Genomic DNA, 24,706 nt, shown 5'->3' with positions numbered 1-24,706 from the left:
TCTGGTCATTATAGACACCATCTTGGCATTATAGACACCATCTGGTCATTATAGACACCATCTGGTCATTATAGACACCATCTGGTCATGCTATCAGAGGTGTTACAGTACCGTTGATGGTCTCCAGCTCGTTGTTTCTGAGGATGAGAGTGAGGAGTTTGGCTCTGGAGCTCAAGCCCAGCGTTGGTGCTCTCTGGAGATTGTTATAGCCCAGGTTGAGGTGCTCTAGCTCACTCAAAGGCTGAGAGAGAAGGAGGAGAAAGACAGTAGATATGGAGATAGCCCAGTGCAGTAACTTACTGCATGTCTCCAACTCTGACCCCCTCTCAACACAGACACAAAACCTATCCAGAATTACCTTGAGAAAGTCAGCACACTCCTGGATTTTATTGTGACTAAGATCCAGAGACTTCAGAACATTCAGTAAACTCTAAAAAAGGCAGAGTGACTCACATTAAAACATGGCCCAAAAAATGATTCACATTAAAAACAAATGTGAAAGTCAGTGAATAAATAAACCAGAGAGCAGGAGCATGTCGTACCAGTGACTCATCCAGGCAGACTATAGCGTTGTAGCTGAAGTTGAGGGTGTGCAGCTCCAGCCAGGGCAGTGCAGAGCTGAGGTCTCCTCCACACAGAGACAATAGCTCCTGTAACAATAACACTGGCTCAAACTCCAACACAAAGCGGTCTGATATTCAGAAAGAGAAAACGGTGAAGTGTGTGTGTGTGTTACCTCCAGGGAACTGAGGCTCTTAGAGCAGGTGAAGACCTCTAACTGAGAGTAGACTCCCCTCAGGTCCTCCAGACAGTGAGGGGGGATACGCTTCAACTGGGAGACAGAACAACAGGCCCAGAGTAAGCCAGATTCATCTATATACAACATTTATACTGTTATGTTACAAAGGAGAAGCGCACACATTTTCCTCCCATACCTCTAAGGACTTGAGAGACTTGAAAGGAAAGATCTTGACCACTGACTGAAGCCTCGACCCAGGTGGATTGATGAGCTAGGAATGAAAAACCAAAGGCCAAAGAACATTATACAGAATGCTATAGCGCCACCTAGTGGTTCAATGAAATTCCCTCAGATGTCCACTTAATTCAATTTTACTTGGAGCATTTATGTTTATGAAGTGGTGAGCAAGTTATGCATACATCTATTTAAAAAAAAAAAAAACTGTTCACAAATAGAGCAGGACACACACACACACACACACACACACACACACACACACACACACACACACACACACACACACACACACACACACACACACACACACACACACCTTGAGGGAGACAGTCTTCTGCAGCACGTCGAACAGGAACTGGAGCTGCAGTAGGGAGGTGGTGTCAGCAGGGTGTGAGGGCAGAGCCAGGAAGCCATGTTGGTGAGTCCTGGAGAGGAGGTACTGCTCAAACAGACGACCTAGGTGCTGCAGAGAGTCTGCCTGTAGAGTCAGGGTACTGCTGCCGTCCAGTACAGATGTACCTGGAGAGAGGAGAGACAATGGTAACACACCACTTAAAACCAGCAGTTATAATGCAACATAAAATATATTAAGCATGTAGCTGCAGTATAGCTATGAGGCCTTAATCATTTATAACAACGTCAAAAGAACAGATGATCAAGTCTGGGATAACAGGGGCTATATCTAGAATATGTAGGTGGTGATGTTACTATACCATGATTCCGAAGCAGAGTGGCTAAGCTGTTGACAAGGGTGGATTGGCCACTGTGACATCCAGCCATCCTGCAGGTAAACAATGCACCATAAAAATAGATGAGAAGACCGAGACAGATGATTCTGGGGAAATGTGACACGTGCAAACAACCCAAACAAATAGCAGAAATTGATAAAATAAAAATACGTTCTCAACTTACAGTATAGAGATGATGGAAGCGAACTTGTAGGATACTGGTTAAATACCAGCTAGCTTGTTAGCTAGCTATGTAGAGTACATTGCAATGCAGGACCTGCAGTTGTTTGTGAACGTTAAACTGGTCTACTCACAAAGCCAACACGAATCTATCTCTAGCTAGCTGTTGTAGCTTGTCTTGGATAGCATTCCACAGACTATTTCTTGAGACACCAACATACCTTACCTATCTTATGTGACAGTCAAGCAGTGGTCAACATCGACATTCCCTTCCGATTGCCAGCAATACGACAAAAACATCAGTCAAATAACTTCAAGTGTACTCGGTTGTCGATGTTGACATCTTCACTTGGACTGATGTCACGTGAGGAAGTTTCGAAAAAAATATATACAGTGGCCCGGAGAAACCAAATTTCAAAAGGCTGAAACAGGCGTTTTTGTAACTTGTGCCAATCAATGGCTATTGAGACATCTCAAAAAAAAAACGAGTGTGCATGTTCAAAATATGATTCCGATTTCAGATTCAGTCTGATTTCTTGGCCATAGCCACCACTAGATGGCTCCCTATCTCAAGAAGCAGGATCAAATCATAGGGAATCAACAATATTTACTTTATGACAGTGACAACGCAATGGGGCATTTCCAATTTGCTCATTTGTTAATCTTTATTAAGTGCATTCTGAGAACACTCAGCACATCTTACTGGTATGCTTTATCGCCCTTTTAAACTGTTCTGGATGTTATCTTTACAATGGAGTGGAAGGACAATACACCGTTTTCAACACTGCGAGAAGTAGCTAGATGTAACTATGCAAGGCAGGCAAATTAGTATCGTTTGTATCGTTTAGCCTACTAAAGACTTTTAACAAATCTGTAATTGTGAGTAATTAAGTAAAGTAAACATTTTTACAAATAGGCCTACTACCACTGCCTTTGCGGGGATCCTTTAAGTTTCCACCTTTAATACCAAATGTCCAAAACTAAGTGGTTTCTCTAATTTAAGCCTGTACCGTTCGTCTTGTTGCTAGGTAACACACACGCACGCAGACGCACACACAAGACAATCTTTTTCCATTCGGGACTGGGGATGTTTCCATGTAAGGATTTATGTACGGTAATTTGGTAAACATTTCCATCCACTGAGATGCTCTGGCAGGAAAGGTTCTCTGCAGACCAAGCATACACTGAAAGCATGTTGGGACTGTTTCAAATTCTCTTGCATTGCATTAAAATCAAGCAACGTGATTAATGTTATGGAAAACATGGACCAACTCAACATTGTGGATTAGTTGGTTGCATTTTTATGGGTGGAAATGCCTTCTAAAAAAATCTCTAATTGTGTTGACCTTGATTTTCCATTTCAGTTTAGACCATTCAGTCTGCCATCTTCTGTTTGGGATTCTCAATGTATGATAATATGGTTACAGAAGTAAACAAATACACAATGCTTAGGTTATGTTTAGATATTTAGATGTCTTTGTGTGTATGAAGTTTATATTGGCCCATAGATCTGAGAATAAAAAGTTTTCCACAATCCTCAACATTTCTCTATTTATACAATCAGTGAGTCAGTCAAATCAATGTCAATTAAGTCTAATCAACACACTAAATAAACCATGCTCCTTCACTGTCCAAACGCTGCTCTCAAAATGGAAGAACAATACCTGACCATCCCCCAGTAAGCACAGGTAACCTAGCCTGGAACTCCTGGAACCTAGCCTGGAACTCCTGGAACCTGGCGTAGAACCTAGCCTGGAACTCCTGGAACCTGGCCTAGAACCTAGTGTAACAGCTTCTAGGAGTAGTGGGTGGAGGAGTCAGGCGCAGAGAGCAGGTAGTTCAGATCTTTATTCCAAAGACAGTGAAAACGGACATGCCAAACACAAGGGCGCATAAAATACCCAGTCCAAACAAACAGGACTAAACTGTCCGGAAAAATAGAATCCACAAATAATCCAACACCATGAACAGAAAACAAGCCCGCACAAAAGCCGGCGGGCCTAGTGCCCTTAAACAGCCCACAAACAAAACTAAACTCAAAACAGGTGTAACCAATCAGACCAAACTAACAGAAACAAAAAAGGGAATCGTTGGCAGCTAGTAGGCCGGCGACAACGACCGCCGAGCGCCGCCCGAACAGGAAGAGGCACCATCTTCGGCGGGATTCCTGACACCTAGCCTGAAACCTAGCCTGGAACTCCTGGAACCTGGCCTAGAACCTAGCCTGGAACCTAGCCTAGTCCCACATCTGTTTGGGCTATTTTTTGGTGTGATACTGACCAAAAGGGTTGGCAAAACAGAACAAAAATATCTGTGACTAGGCTACGGAAAACCTCCTCCTCCTTTGTGGCATTTTGCACAGTAGGCTACATGTAAATACAACATGGTTGTAAAACGATTCCTCTATTGGCTCATAATTGGCAGAGAACGGAGGGATGATTCAGGATCGGGACATGTCAAGTCAAGGCTTTTCTTCATCCAGAACAAGGTCAAAGGACCATATCACTGTCCCTTTTGTCTTCACTGCATTCCAAGGGCTTGTTTTAACTGTTGCAAGTGAACCCGTACTGTTTACTTTTAGCCCTGAACAAATCAGGCCTGTTAGAAGGCTTCGGCAGGTTGGATTAAAGCTTTCTTGGATCTGTTGTAGCAGCTTACTGTACTGTACTGTACTGGACTGTATGTCAGAGAGAGAGAGAGAGAGAGAGAGAGAGTGAAACCTCACTAGTAAAATATAACATGTGAGTCAGTAAACTTCTCAGATCACAATTCATCACAATACAAACACAGGGTGTGCCCAGGCATCAGGCCAGGCTACTGTTCTTATACATTATAGTCATTATAGCTAGGATACTGTTCTAATACATTATAGTCATTATAGCCAGGATACTGTTCTAATACATTATAATCATTATAGCCAGGATACTATTCTAATACATTATAGTCATTATAGCCAGGATACTGTTCTAATACATTATAGTCAGTATAGCCAGGATACTGTTCTAATATATAAAAATATAAACAGGTCATCCAACTGTGCTAGGTCCATATCGGAAATATGCCCTTTTCTAATCAAAGGGATTTCTGCTCAGTGCTGTAATGTTTCACTTCATATCAATCAAATGTTATTCGTCACATGCTTCGTTAACAACAGGTGTGGACTAACAGTGAAATGCCTACATACACATATTGAAATGAACTATAGCTCTTTACATATGCATAGAAACAGATAATGTATTCATTCACTGCATGAGGAGATCTCACCCAGCACTCGCTATCAATGTGGACCTGTACTTTATCTAGTGTGTATATTGACTTAATAATTCTGGGGGGAATTTTAGGTAGCTGAACTTGATGGGAATGGCATTGCAATAACCGCTGGCCAGATACTGTGGCATGTTACCCCCATTACCTGGTGGCCGTCCCCAGACTGGGCAAACTCTAGCCCCAGGCCTTGTTTATAAACCAGGCCTTCTCTGCTTCTCCTCCCCAATGTTGCTTTTTATAAAATGACATATGAGGTTCTACGCAAACACCCCCAGCATCATCCAGATGCCCCCCAAGATACTGGCCCCTTCAGAAGGGCCCTTTCTCCTCGCGTCCGCCCTCAAGGCCGAGCCGGGATGCCGACCATAAATAGGTGAAATACCATGAAATCAGAGGGCACCCACAAAACAAAATAATCCACCTTTATATCTGTGACTCCCTGCCTGGCTGGAGAGTATGGTTACAGTATATATGCAATGTTTATTTCTGTGCCCTTAAATAAACAGCAATTAGTCTCCCAGGCAACCACAGCACTCACTGGACGGGTTAATGGGAGCTTGTTTGGTATGTAAGCACGACACCTCAGCGCCTGGCCCCAGCTGATCAATAGGCAACATACACAGCGCCCACCAGGTAGGGAATGGCATGCAGCGTCTGGGCAGGGCTTTCATTAAGTGTCAATGGACATGGAAGGAATGCTTTTTGTTTATGTTTGTTTATTTATTTATTTTCTGGGAGAGGGTGCATGCTGATAAAAATAAACATGCTACAGTATGGAATATTGCCTCTCTCAGTCTCAGGCCCAGCCAAGGGAATGCTGCCTCGTTTTCCTCCATTGAGTTGCATGATACTACCACATAGAACATTCTCTTCTTGCCTTTCCCTATTGTACAGTGTATTTTTTGCACATTTCCAACAATAGTACTATTACAAATAGGCTGCATAGCCTATAATGGGGATAGTATCTAGAACTGACATTTCTTAGTTTCCATTGATCAGAATCATTTTAAATAGAACGTTTATAGGGCATCACATCAGTGTATCCTATGTGTGTTTGGGTTTGTCTGAAAGTTATTTCTGCTTGTTGTAATAAATCACCAAATCTATCTATATACAGGCCTCATCAACAGTTGGCCAGAGACACCTGGCTGAGTACCCTAATGTAAGTTGATTACAAAATAACATTTGTCATTTGGACTGGTCTTAGGTATACTTGTGCATGAAAACTTGAGAGGCTATATAATATTTTCGTCATAGCACAAAATTGCCTGTTGGGGTTTGCCTGCTGCTCTTCCATACGCACCACTGGTCTGACGAGCTGTCAATTTATCTGCGGTTAGTAGGACCCTGCAGAACTCAACCCATCCGCTGGCTTCACCTGTTCGCATGCACAGTTATTTTACCTGGAGTTGCGTTCCATCGCCTCACTAAATGACAAGACGTTCCACGCCGAGGATGATATCGTATTCAGGCTGCAGCTTGTTGCTGCTGTCGGTGGCTTTCGTGGGAGCTTCTTTCGCGGAGATGGTCTTCCGTTGCCCGAGTTGCACCGCCGAACGTCAGGCTGCGTGCCCGAAGCTCACCGAGACCTGTGCAGAGATAGTGCGCGAACCGGGCTGCGGTTGCTGCCCGGTGTGCGCCCGGCAAGAGGGCGAGTTATGCGGCGTGTACACCCCGAGATGCTCCAGCGGACTCCGGTGTTACCCGAAGCCGGACTCCGATCTGCCTCTCGAGCAGCTGGTCCAGGGGCTGGGGCTGTGCGGACACAAAGTGGTCACCGAGCCCACGGGGAGCCAGGAGCACCCGGAGCAATTTAGCGGTCAGTTTCAACAAGCTTGATACATTTACAGTGTTATAATGGAACAGAGAGGAAGTTTGGGAAGTATGATCATTAGTAGGCTTTAATCTATAATTGCTCTGTCATTGGGGTGGTTTACAGCCCTTAGCGTGGGCCGTATTGTGATTTATTTAATTCGCAGCAGTCTAAGCTAATGATTTTGGCGTCCATTTGCTCATATAAACATTGAAACTGTAATTAACCCGCTCTAAAACACCTATTTATTTGAATGATTTGTTATTACACAGGTATAACACTTTTATAACACAATTTTATCAAGGTACTTTTGCCTTTAATATGTACGGAATTGAACTGCACATGCTATAAGCCTATATTTGGCTTTGGGCTATATGTCCTAATCACAAATGAAAGAAACCTTTGCAGGTAGTATCATCCATCAGTCTCCAACAACAACCAGAACTACACTGGACTAGTTTGACTTATTGACCTCCATGTGTTGACTTATTGGGCCCTTGCTGGAATCCAATAGACTCCCTTACCTATCAATATTATTCCTGTATAAAATACACTGTATAAGCAAGCCTATACTTTAAGACTTACTGTATGCTTGATTATACCCTGAAATAACATTCCCAGCTTGTGTTTTACACAGAAATCCCAAAACATTCCTATTGAATTGGATAACATGAGAGAGGAGAGAGAAGTAAAATAATGCCACATTGATTGGAAATTTGGACTTTGTACCCCAACCACTGTCAACTAGTCATGGAGTGTTTGTTGAAGCTCGTTCAGTATGGTGTGATTTCTACTAAACCTAATGTCAATGTCCCCATCTGCCAAATGTAACATTTCATTAGATTATGAAGGAGAACCTGTGATTCCTGAAAAGTTTAAATGGATTAGGGCCAGGTCACCACAGACAGTAGCACTAGAAATGCACGTGGAGTAACCTACACTTGCACATGTAGCCAGAGATAAGTTGGGTCTTAGGAGGTAGTGGTGTTCTAATACTATTTCTATGGTGGAACTCTTCCTGAAATAGCTACTTGCAGTCTGCTTTGCTACAGCCAGATGCCACAGTCCTAGCCTACAGTACAGTGAATTGCTATGACGCCATCCTATATTTCTCTGCTCCAACTGTTTCTCTTCTACTCTGACTGTTTCTATGTATTCACAGCCTGGCATGTAAGGGATGGGTTACACCTGGGTTACACAGTACTATAATGTACACCTGAGTTACACAGTACTATTATGTACACCTGGGTTACACAGTACTATCATGTACACCTGGGTTACACAGTACTATTATGTATACATGAGCTACACAGTACTATTATATACACCTGAGTTACACAGTAATATTATGTTCACCTGAGTTACACAGTACTATCATGTACACCTGGGTTTCACAGTACTATTATGTACACCTGGGTTACACAGTACTATAATGTACACCTGGGTTACACAGTAATATGATGTACAACTGGGTTACACAGTACTATTATGTACACCTGGGTTACACTGTACTATATTGTACACCTGGGTTACACTGTACTATTATGTACACCTGGGTTACACAGTACTATAATGTACACCTGGGTTACACAGTAATATGATGTACAACTGGGTTACACAGTACTATAATGTACACATGGATTACACAGTACTATTATGTTTACCTTGGTTACACAGTACTATAATGTACACCTGGGTTACACAGTAATATGATGTACAACTGGGTTACACAGTACTATAATGTACACATGGATTACACAGTACTATTATGTTTACCTTGGTTACACTGTACTATTATGTACAGCTGGGTTACACAGTACTATTATGTACACCTGGGTTACACAGGACTATAATGTACACCTGGGTTACACAGTAATATGATGTACACCTGGGTTACACAGTAATATGATGTACAACTGGGTTACACAGTACTATAATGTACACCTGGGTTACACAGTAATATGATGTACAACTGGGTTACACAGTACTATAATGTACACATGGATTACACAGTACTATTATGTACACCTGGGTTACACAGTACTATAATGTACACATTGATTACACAGTACTATTATGTTTACCTTGGTTACACAGTACTATTATGTACACCTTGGTTATACAGTACTATAATGTACACATGGATTACACAGTACTATTATGTACACCTGGGTTACACAGTACTATATTGTACACATGGATTACACAGTACTATTATGTTTACCTTGGTTACACAGTACTATTATGTACACCTTGGTTATACAGTACTATAATGTACACATGGATTACACAGTACTATTATGTACACCTGGGTTACACAGTACTATAATGTACACATGGATTACACAGTACTATTATGTTTACCTTGGTTACACAGTACTATTATGTTCACCTGGGTTACACAGTACTATAATGTACACCTGGGTTACACTGTGCTATTATGTACACCTGGGTTACACAGCACTATTATGTACACCTGGGTTACACAGTACTTTAATGTGCACCTGGGTTACACAGTACTATTATGTACACCTGGGTTACACAGTGCTATAATGTACACCTGGGTTACACAGTGCTATAATGTACACCTGGGTTACACAGTGCTATAATGTACATCTGGGTTATACAGTACTATTATGTACACCTGGGTTACACAGTGCTATAATGTACACCTGGGTTACACAGTACTATAATGTACACTTGGGTTATACAGTACTATTATATACACCTGGGTTACACAGCACTATTATATTCACCTGAGTTACACAGTACTATTCTGTACACCTGGGTTACACAGTAATATGATGTACAACTGGGTTACACAGTACTATAATGTACACCTGGGTTACACAGTAATATGATGTACAACTAGGTTACACAGTACTATAATGTACACATGGATTACACAGTACTATTATGTTTACCTTGGTTACACTGTACTATTATGTACACCTGGGTTACACAGTACTATTATGTACACCTGGGTTACACAGTACTATTATGTACACCGGCGTTATACAGTACTATAATGTACACCTGGGTTATACAGTACTATTATGTACACCTGGGTTACACAGTGCTATAATGTACACCTGGGTTACACAGTAATATGATGCACAACTAGGTTACACAGTACTATAATGTACACATGGATTACACAGTACTATTATGTTTACCTTGGTTACACTGTACTATTATGTACACCTGGGTTACACAGTACTATTATGCACAACTGGGTTACACAGTACTATAATGTACACATGGATTATACAGTACTATTATATTTACCTTGGTTACACAGTACTATTATGTACACCTGGGTTATACAGTACTATAATGTACACATGGATTACAAAGTACTATACTATTATGTACACCTGGGTTACACAGTACTATAATGTACACATGGATTACAAAGTACTATACTATTATGTACACCTGGGTTACACAGTACTATAATGTACACATGGATGACACAGTACTATTATGTACACCTGGGTTACACAGTAATATTATGTACAACTGGGTTACACAGTACTATAATGTACACCTGGGTTACACAGTACTATTATGTACACCTGGGTTACACAGTACTATTATGTACACCTGGGTTACACAGTAATATTATGTACACCTGGGTTACACAGTACTATAATGTACACCTGGGTTACACAGTACTATTATGTACACCTGGGATACACAGTACTATTATGTACACCTGGGTTACACAGTAATATTATGTACAACTGGGTTACACAGTACTATAATGTACACCTGGGTTACACAGTACTATCATGTACACCTGGGTTACACAGTACTATAATGTACACCTGGGTTACACAGTAATATTATGTACAACTGGGTTACACAGTACTATAATGTACACCTGGGTTACACAGTACTATTATGTACACCTGGGTTACACAGTACTATTATGTACACCTGGGTTACACAGTAATATTATGTACACCTGGGTGATACAGTTTTATAATGTACTTCAGACAGAATTCACAGTATGTTACCTGTAAAAACAAAATGAGGCAATGTTTATATGACTCCCTTTCAAACAGTCCCTTATTAACCACTTTCTTGCAGGTTTAAGCTTCCCAGTATACAGAGTGATTGAAACTTCTGGACACAATCTGGTGTGTCCACGAGATTATGCAAAAAGCAACCCCGGTTACACACGTTTTCATTGTCTAAATAGGCCGACGTGCGAAACCACAATCTATGACAACTCAGGCCATGGTAGCTACATCACATTTCCTGCTTGTTGAAACAGATTAAACCTTGGGATAATTAATAGCAGTAACACTTCACTTTAATAAAGGGCTTGTTTAATAAAGGGCTTGATTAATAAAGGGCTTGTTTAATAAAGGGCTTGTGTAATTAAGGGCTTGTTTAGTAAAGGGCTTGTTTAATAAAGGGCTTGTTTAATTAAGGGCTTGTTTAATAAAGGGCTTGTTTAATAAAGGGCTTGTTTAATAAAGGGCTTGTTTAATAAAGGGCTTGTTTAATAAAGGGCTTGTTTAGTAAAGGGCTTGTTTAATAAAGGGCTTGTTTAATAAAGGGCTTGTTTAATAAAGGGCTTGTCACGCCTTGGTCATTGTATTTTGTGTTTTCGTTATATATTTGGTCAGGCCAGGGTGTGACAGGGGTTTATGTTATTGTATTTCGTATTGGGGTTTGTAGTATTTGGGATCGCGGCTGATTAGGGGTGTTGTATAGGCTTGGCTGCCTGAGGCGGTTCTCAATCAGAGTCAGGTGATTCACGTTGTCTCTGATTGGGAACCGTATTTAGGTAGCCTGGGTTTCGCTTTGTATTTCGTGGGTGATTGTTCCTGTCTCTGTGTAGTTTCACCAGATAGGCTGTAATTAGGTTTCACGTTCCGTTTGTTGTTTTGTATTTTTGTATAGTTATTTCATGTGTCACTTTTCCATTAAAGTCATGAGTAACCACCACGCTGCATTTCGGTCCTCTCTTTCTACAAACGAAGAACGCCGTTACAGGGCTTGTTTAATTAAGGGCTTGTTTAATTAAGGGCTTGTTTAATAAAGGGCTTGTTTAATAAAGGGCTTGTTTAATAAAGGGCTTGATTAATAAAGGGCTTGTTTAATAAAGGGCTTGATTAATAAAGGGCTTGATTAATAAAGGGCTTGTTTAATAAAGGGCTTGTTTAATAAAGGGCTTGTTTAATAAAGGGCTTGATTAATAAAGGGCTTGTTTAATAAAGGGCTTGTTTAATAAAGGGCTTGTTTAATAAAGGGCTTGATTAATAAAGGGCTTGTTTAATAAAGGGCTTGTTTAATAAAGGGCTTGATTAATAAAGGGCTTGTTTAATAAAGGGCTTGTTTAATAAAGAGTTTGTGAGGAGTTTATAGGATCAGTTTATAATTGAAACTAAAAAAGCATTGGTTAACAGTCACATCCGCTCATGTATCAAAATAATCATCTCTTAACTTACCTGTCTTTCTCATCTGGCAGAACACACGTAATACACACAAATGCAATGAGTTGTCGCATAAAGCTTACTTCTTACTGTTATTATGTGAACACTGGTCACGATGGCAACACCCATCCGTAGCACGCGCTCCAGCAGGTGTATCTCACTGATCATCCCTAAAGCCAACACCTCATTTGGCCGCCTTTCGTTCCAGTACTCTGCTGCCTGTGACTGGAACGAATTGCAAAAATCGCTGAAGTTGGAGACTTTTATCTCCCTCACCAACTTCAAACATCAGCTATCTGAGCGGCTAACCGATCGCTGCAGCTGTACATAGTCTATTGGTAAATAGCCCACCCTTTTCACCTACCTCATCCCCATACTGTTTTTATTTATTTACTTTTCTGCTCTTTTGCACACCAATATCTCTACCTGTACATGACCATCTGATCATTCATCACTCCAGTGTTAATCTGCAAAATTGTAATTATTTGCCTACCTCCTCATGCCTTTTGCACACATTGTATATAGACTCCCCCTTTGGTTTCTACTGTGTTAACTCTTTGTTGTCTGCTCACACTGCTATGCTTTATCTTGGCCAGGTCGCAGTTGCAAATGAGAACTTGTTCTCAACTAGCCTACCTGGTTAAATAAAGGTGTTCTCAACTAGCCTACCTGGTTAAATAAAGGTGTTCTCAACTAGCCTACCTGGTTAAATAAAGGTGTTCTCAACTAGCCTACCTGGTTAAATAAAGGTGTTCTCAACTAGCCTACCTGGTTAAATAAAGGTGTTCTCAACTAGCCTACCTGGTTAAATAAAGGTGTTCTCAACTAGCCTACCTGGTTAAATAAAGGTGTTCTCAACTAGCCTACCTGGTTAAATAAAGGTGAAATAAAAAATAAAATAAATAAAAATAAAACATGTTATAACCAAGGAAACCGTGTTCTGCATTCTCCAAGATTGGATCACTGGGAAATGCAGAGCAGCCTATATGCATTCCTTCATGCTACTCATCTCATGCTATACAGGCCTTAATGCATGACTGGCATGCAGCCTTTCATCCATGGAAGACGTGATATGAAAACCTTCCTCATTGTCTGTGGTGCACCCCGTGTCTCCTCCTTACCTGAACCCTGTGGTGGATGGGCATCTTTATTAGCCCACCAGCCTATGCCTAGACAGTAGCCCCTCATTGTCAATATCAAGTGGTACAGCTACAGTCGGTTTACTGCGATGCGTCAGAGAATGATGTAAATAGAGACGTTGGGGCGAGATTGATTCCACAACAGGCAGATGGGGAGTATATCATATTATTACGTAAAGACACGTCGTAGTCAATAATACATCACGCGAATACAAAGACATACTATTAAAAATATATATTTAACAGAAGGGTAGCGTCCCAAAGGGTTCCCTATAATGTGCCCTGGTCAAAAGTAGTGCACTCCTTTGCAAAAGAGACCCTGCTAAAATAAAGGTTAACTTAATAGGGTGCTATTTGAGACACACCAAGGTTCATCACTCATCCTCCCATCAGGATCACATCGTTGGGCTGCCACTTATCCAACAGAGGGAGGGTTACCCCACCCACAACCCCACCCACAACCCCACCCACAAAAGACCAACAAAAAAACCTCAAAGCTTTACAAGGAAAACAGATCCTGACCATCTGGCTGCAACTGGGCGGTGGAATAACACGGCTCCCTAACGAGGGGTATTCATCTGTACCTGCATGGGTCCACTGCTGGGGTGCCCAGCCCCCTAGGCGGTGCCCGCAGGCCCGAAATAGCCCCTGATAATCCCTCCTGCTTCTCTAAAACACAGGCATCACTGCCATCCACCCCTGGGGCTGCAACTTCACCCGAAGCCATGCTAAGAATCTCAGCATGCCTTCCAGAATAAACCTGCTCCCTTTCTCTTTCTCTCTCACTCTGTTTTTCTCTCCCTCTCCCTTTCATTCTTTCTCTCTCTCTCTCCCCCTTTCTTTCTTTCTTTCTTTCTTCCTTTCTTTCTCTCGCTGGCTCCCTCCCTCCCTAAACTCCCTCCCTCCCTCCTTCCACTCCCCTCCCTCCCTCTCTCTCTTCGGTGCTTGGAGAAAACACAAAGTATGTTTGAAATGTTACTGAGCTGAGTGGGGTTGGAAGGGGACCTGTAAAAGGACTTTGCAGGGGATAGGGCTGGCTTCGACAGATGGTTTGATGTTTCTTCACCGAAGATAATGGAGTTGAAGGAGATTTAAGTGCTGGGTATGTGTGTACAGAAGGAGGCCAATGCATTTGGCTGCTGCAATCACCCAAGATCTGTTGTTCATGGCTAGCCCGATGGCTGCAGGCAGAGCTACTGTCTTAGGAATTGATCCTGGTGGTTTGTGTATCAAGGCCAGTTGACTTGTTACATTGGTGCCATGACTTGGATCACATGTCTGGTGTAGGGTTGCAAAATTCATTTTCATCTTTCAATAAATTCCCTGGTTTTCCAGAAATCCTGGTTGGAAGATTCTGGATATCCTGATTATTCCCCCCTGACTCCGAAATCCTCCAACCGGGATTTCGGGCAAACCAGAGAATTTATTGAAAGTCCCGGAAATGCAACGCTAATCTGGTGTCCTATTGTCTCTGTTAATAAAGGAGATATGGATATGTTCACTCTTCAAAGTTAATCTGGACTTTTCAGACCTCAAAAGTGGTCTAATGTCAAGGTCACGTCTACAAGCCTCAATCCCAAAGGAATGGGAAAGATGGGCACCATCTCTCTCCCCTCTCTCTCTATTCTCTGTATGTGTGTGCTGTAATTGTCCGTACTGCCCTGCAGGTTCGATGGGCTCTGGCTTGCCTCCGTCTCCCTGTCTCTCTGTCCTCCTGAGCCAGGTGTGTGTGTCCCAAATGGCAAAATACTCCCTTTTCCCTATATAGTGCACTACTTTAAACCAGAGTCACATAGGGATACAGTGTTGTTTGGGACGCATCCAGAGTCCCAGGTTTAGCCTGCAGTCAGTCAGTTCAGGGGTGGATAGATGCCTGGCTGGGTGCAGCCAGTGTCTACGTGTCAGGACCTGCCCAGCCCCAGCTAGCTTCACGCTGTGGAGGAGCCTCTCAGGCCAGATAGCCTGGCTGTGAGGTAAACACACTTGCTCTGTGCTGACTGTGTGATTCTAGGAGGAGAGTCCTAGCAGGCCTTGTAAAGGATAATGGGAAGCAGTTATGGAGCTGGCTCTTTTTAACTACAGCTCCCCAAAGTGCTTTACTGTACAGTCATTGCCAAAAGTTTTGAGAATGACACAAATATACATTTTCACAAAGTTTGCTGCGTCATTGTCTTTAGATATTTTTGTCAGATGTTACTATGGAACACTGAAGTATAATTACAATCATTTCATACGTGTCAAAGGCTTTTATTGACAATTACATTAAGTTGATGCAAAGAGTCAATATTTGCATTGTTGACCCTTCTTTTTCAAGACCTCTGCATGCTGTCAATTAACGTCTGGGCCACATCCTGACTGATGGCAGCCCATTCTTGCATAATCAATGCTTGGAGTTTGTGGGTTTTTGAATTTGTGGGTTTTTGTTTGTCCACCCGCCTCTTGAGGATTGACCACAAGTTCTCAATGGGATTACGGTCTGGGGAGTTTCCTGGCCATGGACCCAAAATATCAAAGTTTTGTTCCCCAAGCAACTTAGTTATCACTTTTGCCTTATGGCAAGGTGGTCCATCATGCTGGAAAAGGCATTGTTCGTCACTAAACTGTTCCTGGATGGTTGGAAGAAGTTGCTCTCGGAGGATGTGTTGGTACCATTCTTTATTCATGGCTGTGTTCTTAGGCAATATTGTGAGTGAGCCCACTCCCTTGGCTGAGAAGCAACCCCACACATGAATGGTCTCAGGATGCTTTACTGTTGTCATGACACAGGACTGATGGTAGCGCTCTCCTTGTCCTCTCCTGACAAGCTTTTTTCCGGATGCCCTAAACAATCAGAAAGGGGATTCATCAGAGAAAATGACTTTACCCCAATCCTCAGCAGTCCAATCCCTGTATCTTTTGCAGAATATCAGTCTGTCCCTGATGTTTTTCCTGGAGAGAAGTGGCTTCTTTGCTGCCCTTCCTGACACCAGGCCATCCTCCAAAAGTCTTCGCCTCACTGTGCGTGCAGATGCACTCACACCTGCCTGCTGCCATTCCTGAGCAAGCTCTGTACTGGTGGTGCCCCGATTCAGCAGCTGAATTAACTTTAGGAGACGGTCCTGGCGCTTGCTGGACTTTCTTTTCTTGAAGTTCTTGATGATCCGATAAATGGTTGATTAAAGTGCAATCTTACTGGCAGCAATATCCTTGCCTGTGAAGCCCTTTTTGTGCAAAGCAATGATGACGGCACGTGTTTCCTTGAAGGTAACCATGGTTGACAGAGGAAGAACAATGATTCCAAGCACCACCCGCCTTTTGAAGCTTCCAGTCTGTTATTCGAACTCAATCAGCATGACAAAGTGATCTCTAGCCTTGTCCTTGTCAACACTCACACCTGTGTTAATGAGAGAATTACTGACATGATGTCAGCTGTTCCTTTTGTGGCAGGGCTGAAATGCAGTGGAAATGTTTTTGAGGGATTCAGTTCATTGGCATGGCAAAGAGGGACTTTGGAAATAATTGTAATTAATCTGATCACTCTTCATAACATTCTGGAGTATATGCAAATTGCCATCATACAATCTGATGCAGCAGACTTTGTGAAAATGTATATTTGTGTCATTCTAAAAACTTTTGGCCACGACTGTACAGTCAATTGTGAAGGTGATATGTTATATATACACATAAACACGGGGAAATACAGTATCATTATCACTATGCTGGCCCTAGAGTGAGGTAATATTCATGTATTACACAATAAGTCACATTGAGATTAAAGGGGAGAATTAAAGGGATCATTTGAACCATGAATGTGTGTTGGTTTGACCTATCAAGTCTCCCCTTCTCCATCCATGGGCCATCTGCTCAGTTGACTAGAGTCTAGACTGTCCGACATGAACCTTCTCTCCTTTGTGCTGTTCTGGGAATTTGACAAATATCAGCTATTAAAAAAGCAAGGAAGCCACTCATCCCTTTTGTCTGCTGTATTCATTCAAGCAGTGGACCGGACAACAAAGTAAAAATAATGGAGCTGCAGCTCTGTTGACGTTGCAAAGCCCAGGCCCACCTCTGTGGATCGGTGGAACAGAGTGTACTGCAGGAACGGGGTCCCCTTAGAGTGGGGTCCTGACCCTGTCCGTGTGTGTCTCTGTGTGTCTCTGTGTGTCTCTGTGTGTCTGTGTGTGTGTGTGTGTGTGTGTGTGTGTGTGTGTGTGTGTGTGTGTGTGTGTGTGTGTGTGTGTGTGTGTGTGTGTGTGTGTGTGTGTGTGTGTGTGTGTGTGTGTGGTATTTAATAGACTCAGACCTTCTCAGGTTTCCTCCGTGAAGCTGGAGTCAGTATATTACAGTTGGAGACAGTTGGGATGATCTAATATATGAAAACAACTTAATTTGTGTGTGTGTGTGTGTGTGTGTGTGTGTGTGTGTGTGTGTGTGTGTGTGTGTGTGTGTGTGTGTGTGTGTGTGTGTGTGTGTGTGTGTGTGTGTGTGTGTGTGGGTGTGTGTGTGTGTGTGTGTTTGTGCATGTCTCACACCTGATTCCAGTTGACTTCTGCCCTCTGTTCTGCAAAGGACACTGAGAGCACAAAGAGTTTCATGAGGAGAGCTGAAGTTAGATCTGATAGTTTCATGAGGAGAGCTGAAGTTAGATGTTTAGATCTGATAGTTTCATGAGGAGAGATGAAGTTAGATGTTTAGATCTGATAGTTTCATGAGGAGAGATGAAGTTAGATGTTTAGATCTGATAGTTTCATGAGGAGAGCTGAAGTTAGATCTGATAATTTCATGAGGAGAGATGAAGTTAGATGTTTAGATCTGATCCTCTCAGGAGGAGAGCTGAAGTTAGATCTGTCACTGTTGTGTCGTCAGCAAACTTAATGATTGTGTTACATTCGTGCTTGACCACACAGTCGTGGGTGAACAGGGAGTACAGGAGGGGACTAAGCACGCACCCCTGAGGGGGCCCCAGTGTTGAGGATCAGCCTGGCAGATGTGTTGTTGCCTTACCACCTGGGGGCGGCCCGCCAGAAAGTCCAGGATCCAGTTGCAGAGGGAGGTGTTTAGTCCCAGGGTCCTTGTCTTAGTGATGAGCTTTGTGGGCATATTGGTGTTGAGCGCTGACCTGTAGTCATTGAACAGCATTCTCACATAGGTGTTCCTTTTGTCCAAGGAAAGGAAGTGGGGAGTGCGATTAAGATTGCATCATCTGTGGATCTGTTGAAGTGGTATGCAAATTGGAGTGATCTAGGGTTTCTGGCATGATGGTGTTGATGTGAGCCATGACCAGCCTTTCAAAGCACTTCATGGCTACCGACGTGAGTGCTACAGGGCAGTAATCATTTAGGCAGGTTACCTCCGCTATCTTAGGCACAGGGACTATGGTGGTCTGTTTGAAACATGTAGGTATTACATATTACATATTATATATCTACTGGATTGTAAACGTCAGAGGGACCCCCTTGCTCCTTCCTTGGTGTAGAATACACTTCACTTAAGGGCCGGCCAACCCTGTTATATCTTATTTATATCTTATAACCTATGTCGTTAATAGTGGTATGTCACTGGACAGCCTGACAGTACAGAGAGTTTGTAAACAATACATTACTCTGAAAGTTTATTCATCTAAGATTTCTTCAAAACAAGGTCCAGCCAACTGTTCCTCCCCCCTGCCGTTTCTGTTATTCTTCCATTTTGACGGTCCCAGAGCCCTGGGAGAGCTGCTAGTGGGCCCTCAGCCACCGCTCTGTCTGTTGTCAGGAATAGCATGGACAGCTAGTGGACTCGCAGGGCCATGCCCCCTGCATTGTTTGGTTGATGTTTAACCACAGGTTATCTGGTCAAACAGCTGAGGACTTCTACCTCCCTTCCCCAGATAGTGTGGTGTGTTAGTTCTGGGTAGTTGCTGTTCAAGCTTTCGTTCTAATCAGTCGGACATGAAAAAGAGCTAGTGCCCTTTCATGACATGCCTTGACATTGGAGGTGAGGAGGACACTAGTCATAGCAAGTGAAGGTGCCCCAGAGTTAACAGAAAAGTGTACACAGACAGAACCAGATGTTCACTATTGGTTCTCATTCTTGGAAGATAAAATGGAAAAAAATAAACAAATAATAATATTTCACAATATTTTTGAAAAAGGTCCAAAATATTGCACCTTTAAAGATGTATCTATTTCCGCTGAAAGATTCACCATGCCTGCCATTGCCAAATGTACTAAATCCAACCTGCTGGCCCTATCATTCCATAGAGCTGTTTTGACTGTGTTTATATGTGTGTGTGTGTGTGTATGTGTGTGTGTGTGTGTGTGTGTGTGTGTGTGTGTGTGTGTGTGTGTGTGTGTGTGTGTGTGTGTGTGTGTGTGTGTGTGTGTGTGTGTGTGTGTGTGTGTGTGTGTGTGTGTGTGTGTGTGTGTGTGTGTGTGTGCGTGCGTATGTGCATGTGTGTGAGTCTGTGCATGCATCTGTGTCTGCGTGCGTGTCTGTCCCTCAGGGGAGGTGGTGGACCTGGACACGAGCCTGACAGAGATCCCCCCGGTGAGGAAGGCCACTAAGGACAACCCATGGCTGGGGCCCAAGGAGAACGCTATGCGCCAGCACCGACAGGAGATGAAGACCAAGATGAAGAGTAACAAGCCGGAGGACCCCAAAACTCCCCGTGGCAAGCAGGTTAGTAAACACCTAGTAGTAAACAGTTAGGCTACATCACAAATAGCACCCTATTCCCTATATAAGGCACTATTTTTAACCAGGGCCCATATTAAGGGAATAGGGTGCCATTTGAGACGCTGCCTTGGTAAACCGAGACCATTAGTGCGTCGCATCTGTTAGTAAACAGTTAGTGAACCTGGGATCATGATTAGCAGTGTCCATGTCAGTCTTAACAGAACCTAGTGCACTGCTGCCATCTTCTGGAGCAGACCTGATGGTGTCCAGCAGCTAACAATGTCTTACTGCCAATTTGGACAGTTAAGGTCAGCTTTTTCAATCGGAAAATGTAGATAAGCATTTCTATTGGACAAGAGAGCCCTCTGTTTGACAACGTTTGCCCCCATTTGAAGCGTACTGAACGTGACCATGGGGAAGGTGTAAATGTTTCACACATGACAGTACAAGACCCTACTGTTGAAAACTGTATTGTTTCCTTGAAGTCGGGCCTGGCGTCCTGTTGTAGACCGACCTAGGAAATGACTTTGGTAGTACTTTATAATAACACCTTGTAATGAAGCATTTATAATGGATTAATAAATAGTTTATTCATCATTACACCCACATATGTAAATGTTAGTAAGCCAGGAATTCACATATTTATATTTATGAATAACTATGTCATAATAATTAACACGATCGTTCATAAGCTGTTTAATATCGGTCCTTATAAACCATCTACTAATCATTAGTTAAGTGTTCTTGCGTGGCCTCATTTAAAGTGAGCACTGTTTATACTTTATAAATGCTTGGTAAATGTTCTGAGTGACCGGTGTAATTTCTCACAAAATGATGGACATGCCATTGGTAGACATTCCAGCACTGCCTGAATAAACGGTTTACTAAACTATTATAAATGCTTTATTTCAAGAAGTTATTATAAACTACTACCAGTACTTATTTTCCCACATTGAGTGATTTTCCTTGAGGATAATGATTTTGGCATTTCACGGATGCCAAGTTTAAAATAGAACCATTTGCCCCGGATATTAGTGAGTCTTGGCAACACATCAAAACCCATCAGGAGAGACTGTAAGTGCAAAGAAATGAACATTCCAATCGTTTTACTATTGATGAAGCCATAACGCCTAGGCGATCAGGTGCTTTGGCAATAATCCATGAATAGAATTAGTCATGCAAATATAATTTACTCTCAGTTATACCTGTGAGGGAAACATTCATTTTCATGTGAATTAATAATTGTATTCTATATTTTTGTAGTGCTTTCATTTCATTTCCTGTGGATTATTATTCCTCCGAGAATCCAGCTCTTAACCTTTGTAGATGATTTTGGAGAATGTTTTATTTCTTTTCTCAAACAGTGGTCTGATTGCTGGGTCATTAATCATGTAGTCTCCCTAGGCTGACGGTTTGTCTCCCACAATGTATCCAGTGTTCCAGCACACATGTCTGCTGACAGTACCAGCAACGGTTGGGACAAGAGGCGGAAATGGGACTCGAGCAGGAAATCAGTCCAGAGCCTTTCCGTTCATGTCCTGACAAAAAAATTAGCCTACCACCGGACACAAAATCGGTATTTTAGCTAGATATTTTTAATGAGTGTATTTGGCAAGTAAGTTGTTTGCTTGTGTCATGACAGCTAACGTTAGCGTTACAAGTTTACAACGTTGTTTTTCACGAGCAGAAATCCCGTCTGCATTTTAAGCCCATCCAAACCAAACTCGTAATATATTCTAAAGAGCACCCTGCCTGGGAATTGAGATATGTACATATAGCTAGAATTAAGCTAACAGATAGTCAACAGTAGCAGCAGCGTATGTGATAAGTCAAAAATGTTAGTGCAAAAAAGGTCAATGCCGGGTAGCTATTTGGTTAACTATTCAAATAATTATTTTGCAGTCTCATGGCTTGGGGGTAGAAGTTCAAGAGTCCTTTCCAGACTTGGTGCATCGGTATTCTTGCCGTGGGTAGCAGAGAGAACAGTCTATGACTTGGGTGGCTGGAGTCTGACAATTTTTAGAGCCTTCCTCTGACACCGCCTGGTATAGAGGTCCTGGATGGCAGGGAGCTCGGCCCCAGTGTAATAGTCAGAGACTATTAATCATGTGAATGGTGTTGCCTGTTGCTTCAAGGTCTGAGATTTCCCAGACTATTAATCATGTGAATTGTGTTGCCTGTTGCTCCAAGGTCTGAGATTTCCCAGGCTATTAATCATGTGAATTGTGTTGCCTGTTGCTCCAAGGTCTGAGATTTCCCAGGCTATTAATCATGTGACTGGTGTTGCCTGTTGTGTACTGTAGATTCAGTGTCAGCAGGAGTTGGACCAGGTGCTGGAGAGGATATCTAAGATGCCCTTCAGAGATAACCGAGGCCCACTGGAAGACCTGTATGTCCTGCACATCCCCAACTGTGACAAGAGGGGGCAGTATAACCTCAAACAGGTGACTACACCCTGCACATCCCCAACTGTGACAAGAGGGGGGCAGTATAACCTCAAACAGGTGACTACACCCTGCACATCCCCAACTGTGACAAGAGGGGGCAGTATAACCTCAAACAGGTGACTACACCCTGCACATCCCCAACTGTGACAAGAGGGGGCAGTATAACCTCGAACAGGTGACTACACTCTGCACATCCCCAACTGTGACAAGAGGGGGCAGTATAACCTCAAAGAGGTGACTACACCCTGCACATCCCCAACTGTGACAGAGGGGGCAGTGTAACCTCAAACAGGTGGCTACACCCTGCACATCCCCAACTGTGACAAGAGGGGGCAGTATAACCTCGAACAGGTGACTACACCCTGCACATCCCCAACTGTGACAAGAGGGGGCAGTATAACCTCAAACAGGTGACTACACCCTGCACATCCCCAACTGTGACAAGAGGGGGCAGTGTAACCTCAAACAGAATACTCTTGGCCCAGGAGCATCCACACACACAGAGACACACACACAAACACATGTTCATTCTGTGTTTCAGTGTAAGATGTCTCTGCACGGCCAGAGGGGGGAGTGCTGGTGCGTCAACCCACACACCGGTCGGCCCATCCCATCAGCACCGACCGTGAGGGGAGACCCAAACTGCAGCCAGTACCTTAGAGGGCCAGAGATGGACACCCTCGCCTCAGCCCAGAAATAGTACGGCCCTGGTTCTCCCTTTGATCGGCCTGAGTGTTAAAACACAACAGAGGAAGCAGTACTCTAAACACTTGAGTAAGCTATCAAAATGTTTGTGCGTCTGTTTCTGTGTATAGTTTTGTTTGGTATTAAATCAATTCTCAGCGATATCGTACAATGTAACCACCATAATGTGTCTTGGCTTGAGAACAAATTCCACTGCAAGGGCATAGGATGTGACAGGCAACAAAGATGAAACCCATTCTTCTTTGCAATTTCAAAGGAAGTCAGTGTTTAACTGGTATTTTCATTGATCTCTCTTTCTTTCCCTCCTCTCGTAGCTTTTCTGTGGTGAACAAAGTCTAATGAGAAGAATGTTTACTATGGGCTGAATTCTAACTAGAAATCTGTGTGTCCATCTCAGACTTTTGTGTAAAATTCAAGCATTGATGTCAATGGGCGATTTGCACGTAAATTCCAATAATATGCACATTTGGCAATTAGTATTCACCCCTATGGACCTCTTGTATTCAATGTATCTGTTGTAGGGTATCTAGAGAAATGTTGTCATGAAAAAATGATTTGACTTATTTGAAAGGTGAATATGTGAAGCAAAAAACTAAACGGTGAATTGACGCTTTAAGGGATTAGTGTCTTACTTACTTAGTGTTTGTGTGGCTGTGTTTACACTGGTAGCCCAATTCTAATATTTTGACACCGATTCGTCTTTTGACCAGTCAGATCAGATCTTCTGCGTGTGTAAACGCAGCCCAAGTGTCTTACTTTCTGGTGCTGGGAAGTGAACATGTCAAATGTTTGGTGGTTGTGTACTCAACTCCGCCTACCGTTTGTTTGTTTTACAGTGTTCTACGCCTTCAGGTTGGTAGGCTACTAAAACTATGAAACCTACCTTCTATAGCCTTTTGAATACACATACGTCTTCTATACACTGTAGGAAAACCACATAGACAAAGTCTTGTTGTTACAAACACAAATACACGTTTTAGATTTCCTCGTTAACAGGAACACAAATAGAAATGTAGAATTGTTTTGTGATAAAGAACGTCTTGCTATAAGATGCAGTACATGATTAAATGGATGGTAACTTCCTGTACGTTGATTGTGTATTCATTCGGGCGTATGCCCTGCTATCTTGTGTCTCATTTTCTTACTGGAGGTCTAGGTATAGATAAGCCATCGTATTTCATGGTACAATCCATTTCATGGTACAACCCAGTTCAAAGCTAAACCCACATGATTGCCTATGTTCAGGTGTTTCATGGTACAACCCAGTTCAAAGCTAAACCCACATGATTGCCTATGTTCAGGTGTTTCATGGTACAACCCAGTTCAAAGCTAAACCCACATGATTGCCTATGTTCAGGTGTTTCA

General features: G+C 42.6%; 2 protein-coding genes across 5 annotated transcripts in view; one reads left to right on the top strand and one right to left on the bottom strand.

Moving 5' to 3' along the window:
• The window catches only part of LOC109884167 (serine/threonine-protein kinase 11-interacting protein-like), a 36,253-nt gene extending 33,977 nt beyond the window's left edge, over positions 1-2,276 (bottom strand). The window contains exons 1-8 of one of the 4 annotated variants that reach the window (XR_004209920.1): positions 1,889-2,276; positions 1,690-1,757; positions 1,293-1,495; positions 936-1,010; positions 737-832; positions 543-650; positions 359-430; positions 112-241 (exon numbers count right to left, since the gene is read on the bottom strand). Coding sequence is in view for 3 of the 4 variants with exons in the window: in XM_031824020.1 (XP_031679880.1) it covers positions 112-241; positions 359-430; positions 543-650; positions 737-832; positions 936-1,010; positions 1,293-1,495; positions 1,690-1,756 (751 nt within the window). In the remaining variant the exon portion in view is untranslated. The remainder of the gene's footprint in view (positions 1-111; positions 242-358; positions 431-542; positions 651-736; positions 833-935; positions 1,011-1,292; positions 1,496-1,689; positions 1,758-1,888) is intronic. The other 3 variants (XM_031824020.1, XM_031824019.1, XM_031824018.1) reach the window with 3 other exon arrangements.
• Positions 2,277-6,305: 4,029 nt separating this feature from the next.
• LOC109884170 (insulin-like growth factor-binding protein 2-A) lies at positions 6,306-24,428 on the top strand. The gene is made up of 4 exons (XM_031824017.1): positions 6,306-6,970; positions 20,017-20,192; positions 22,493-22,633; positions 23,178-24,428. Exons 1-4 carry the CDS (start codon positions 6,583-6,585, stop codon positions 23,334-23,336), a joined length of 864 nt encoding a protein of 287 aa, XP_031679877.1. The 5' UTR covers positions 6,306-6,582; the 3' UTR covers positions 23,337-24,428.
• Positions 24,429-24,706: the final 278 nt, after the last annotated feature.

Source organism: Oncorhynchus kisutch, linkage group LG5, assembly GCF_002021735.2.
Source record: "Oncorhynchus kisutch isolate 150728-3 linkage group LG5, Okis_V2, whole genome shotgun sequence".
Classification (NCBI taxonomy): Eukaryota; Metazoa; Chordata; class Actinopteri; order Salmoniformes; family Salmonidae; genus Oncorhynchus; species Oncorhynchus kisutch.
This window is presented reverse-complemented; position numbering and strand designations above follow the sequence as displayed.

Excerpts from the sequence above, each read along its gene's own strand:
- LOC109884170 (XM_031824017.1), top strand. The coding sequence starts at position 6,583 with ATGACAAGACGTTCCACGCCGAGGATGATATCGTATTCAGGCTGCAGC. Across the intron at positions 6,971-20,016 it reads GCACCCGGAGCAATTTAGCG|GGGAGGTGGTGGACCTGGAC; the intron begins GTCAGTTTCAAC and ends TCTGTCCCTCAG. Across the intron at positions 22,634-23,177 it reads GGCAGTATAACCTCAAACAG|TGTAAGATGTCTCTGCACGG; the intron begins GTGACTACACCC and ends TCTGTGTTTCAG.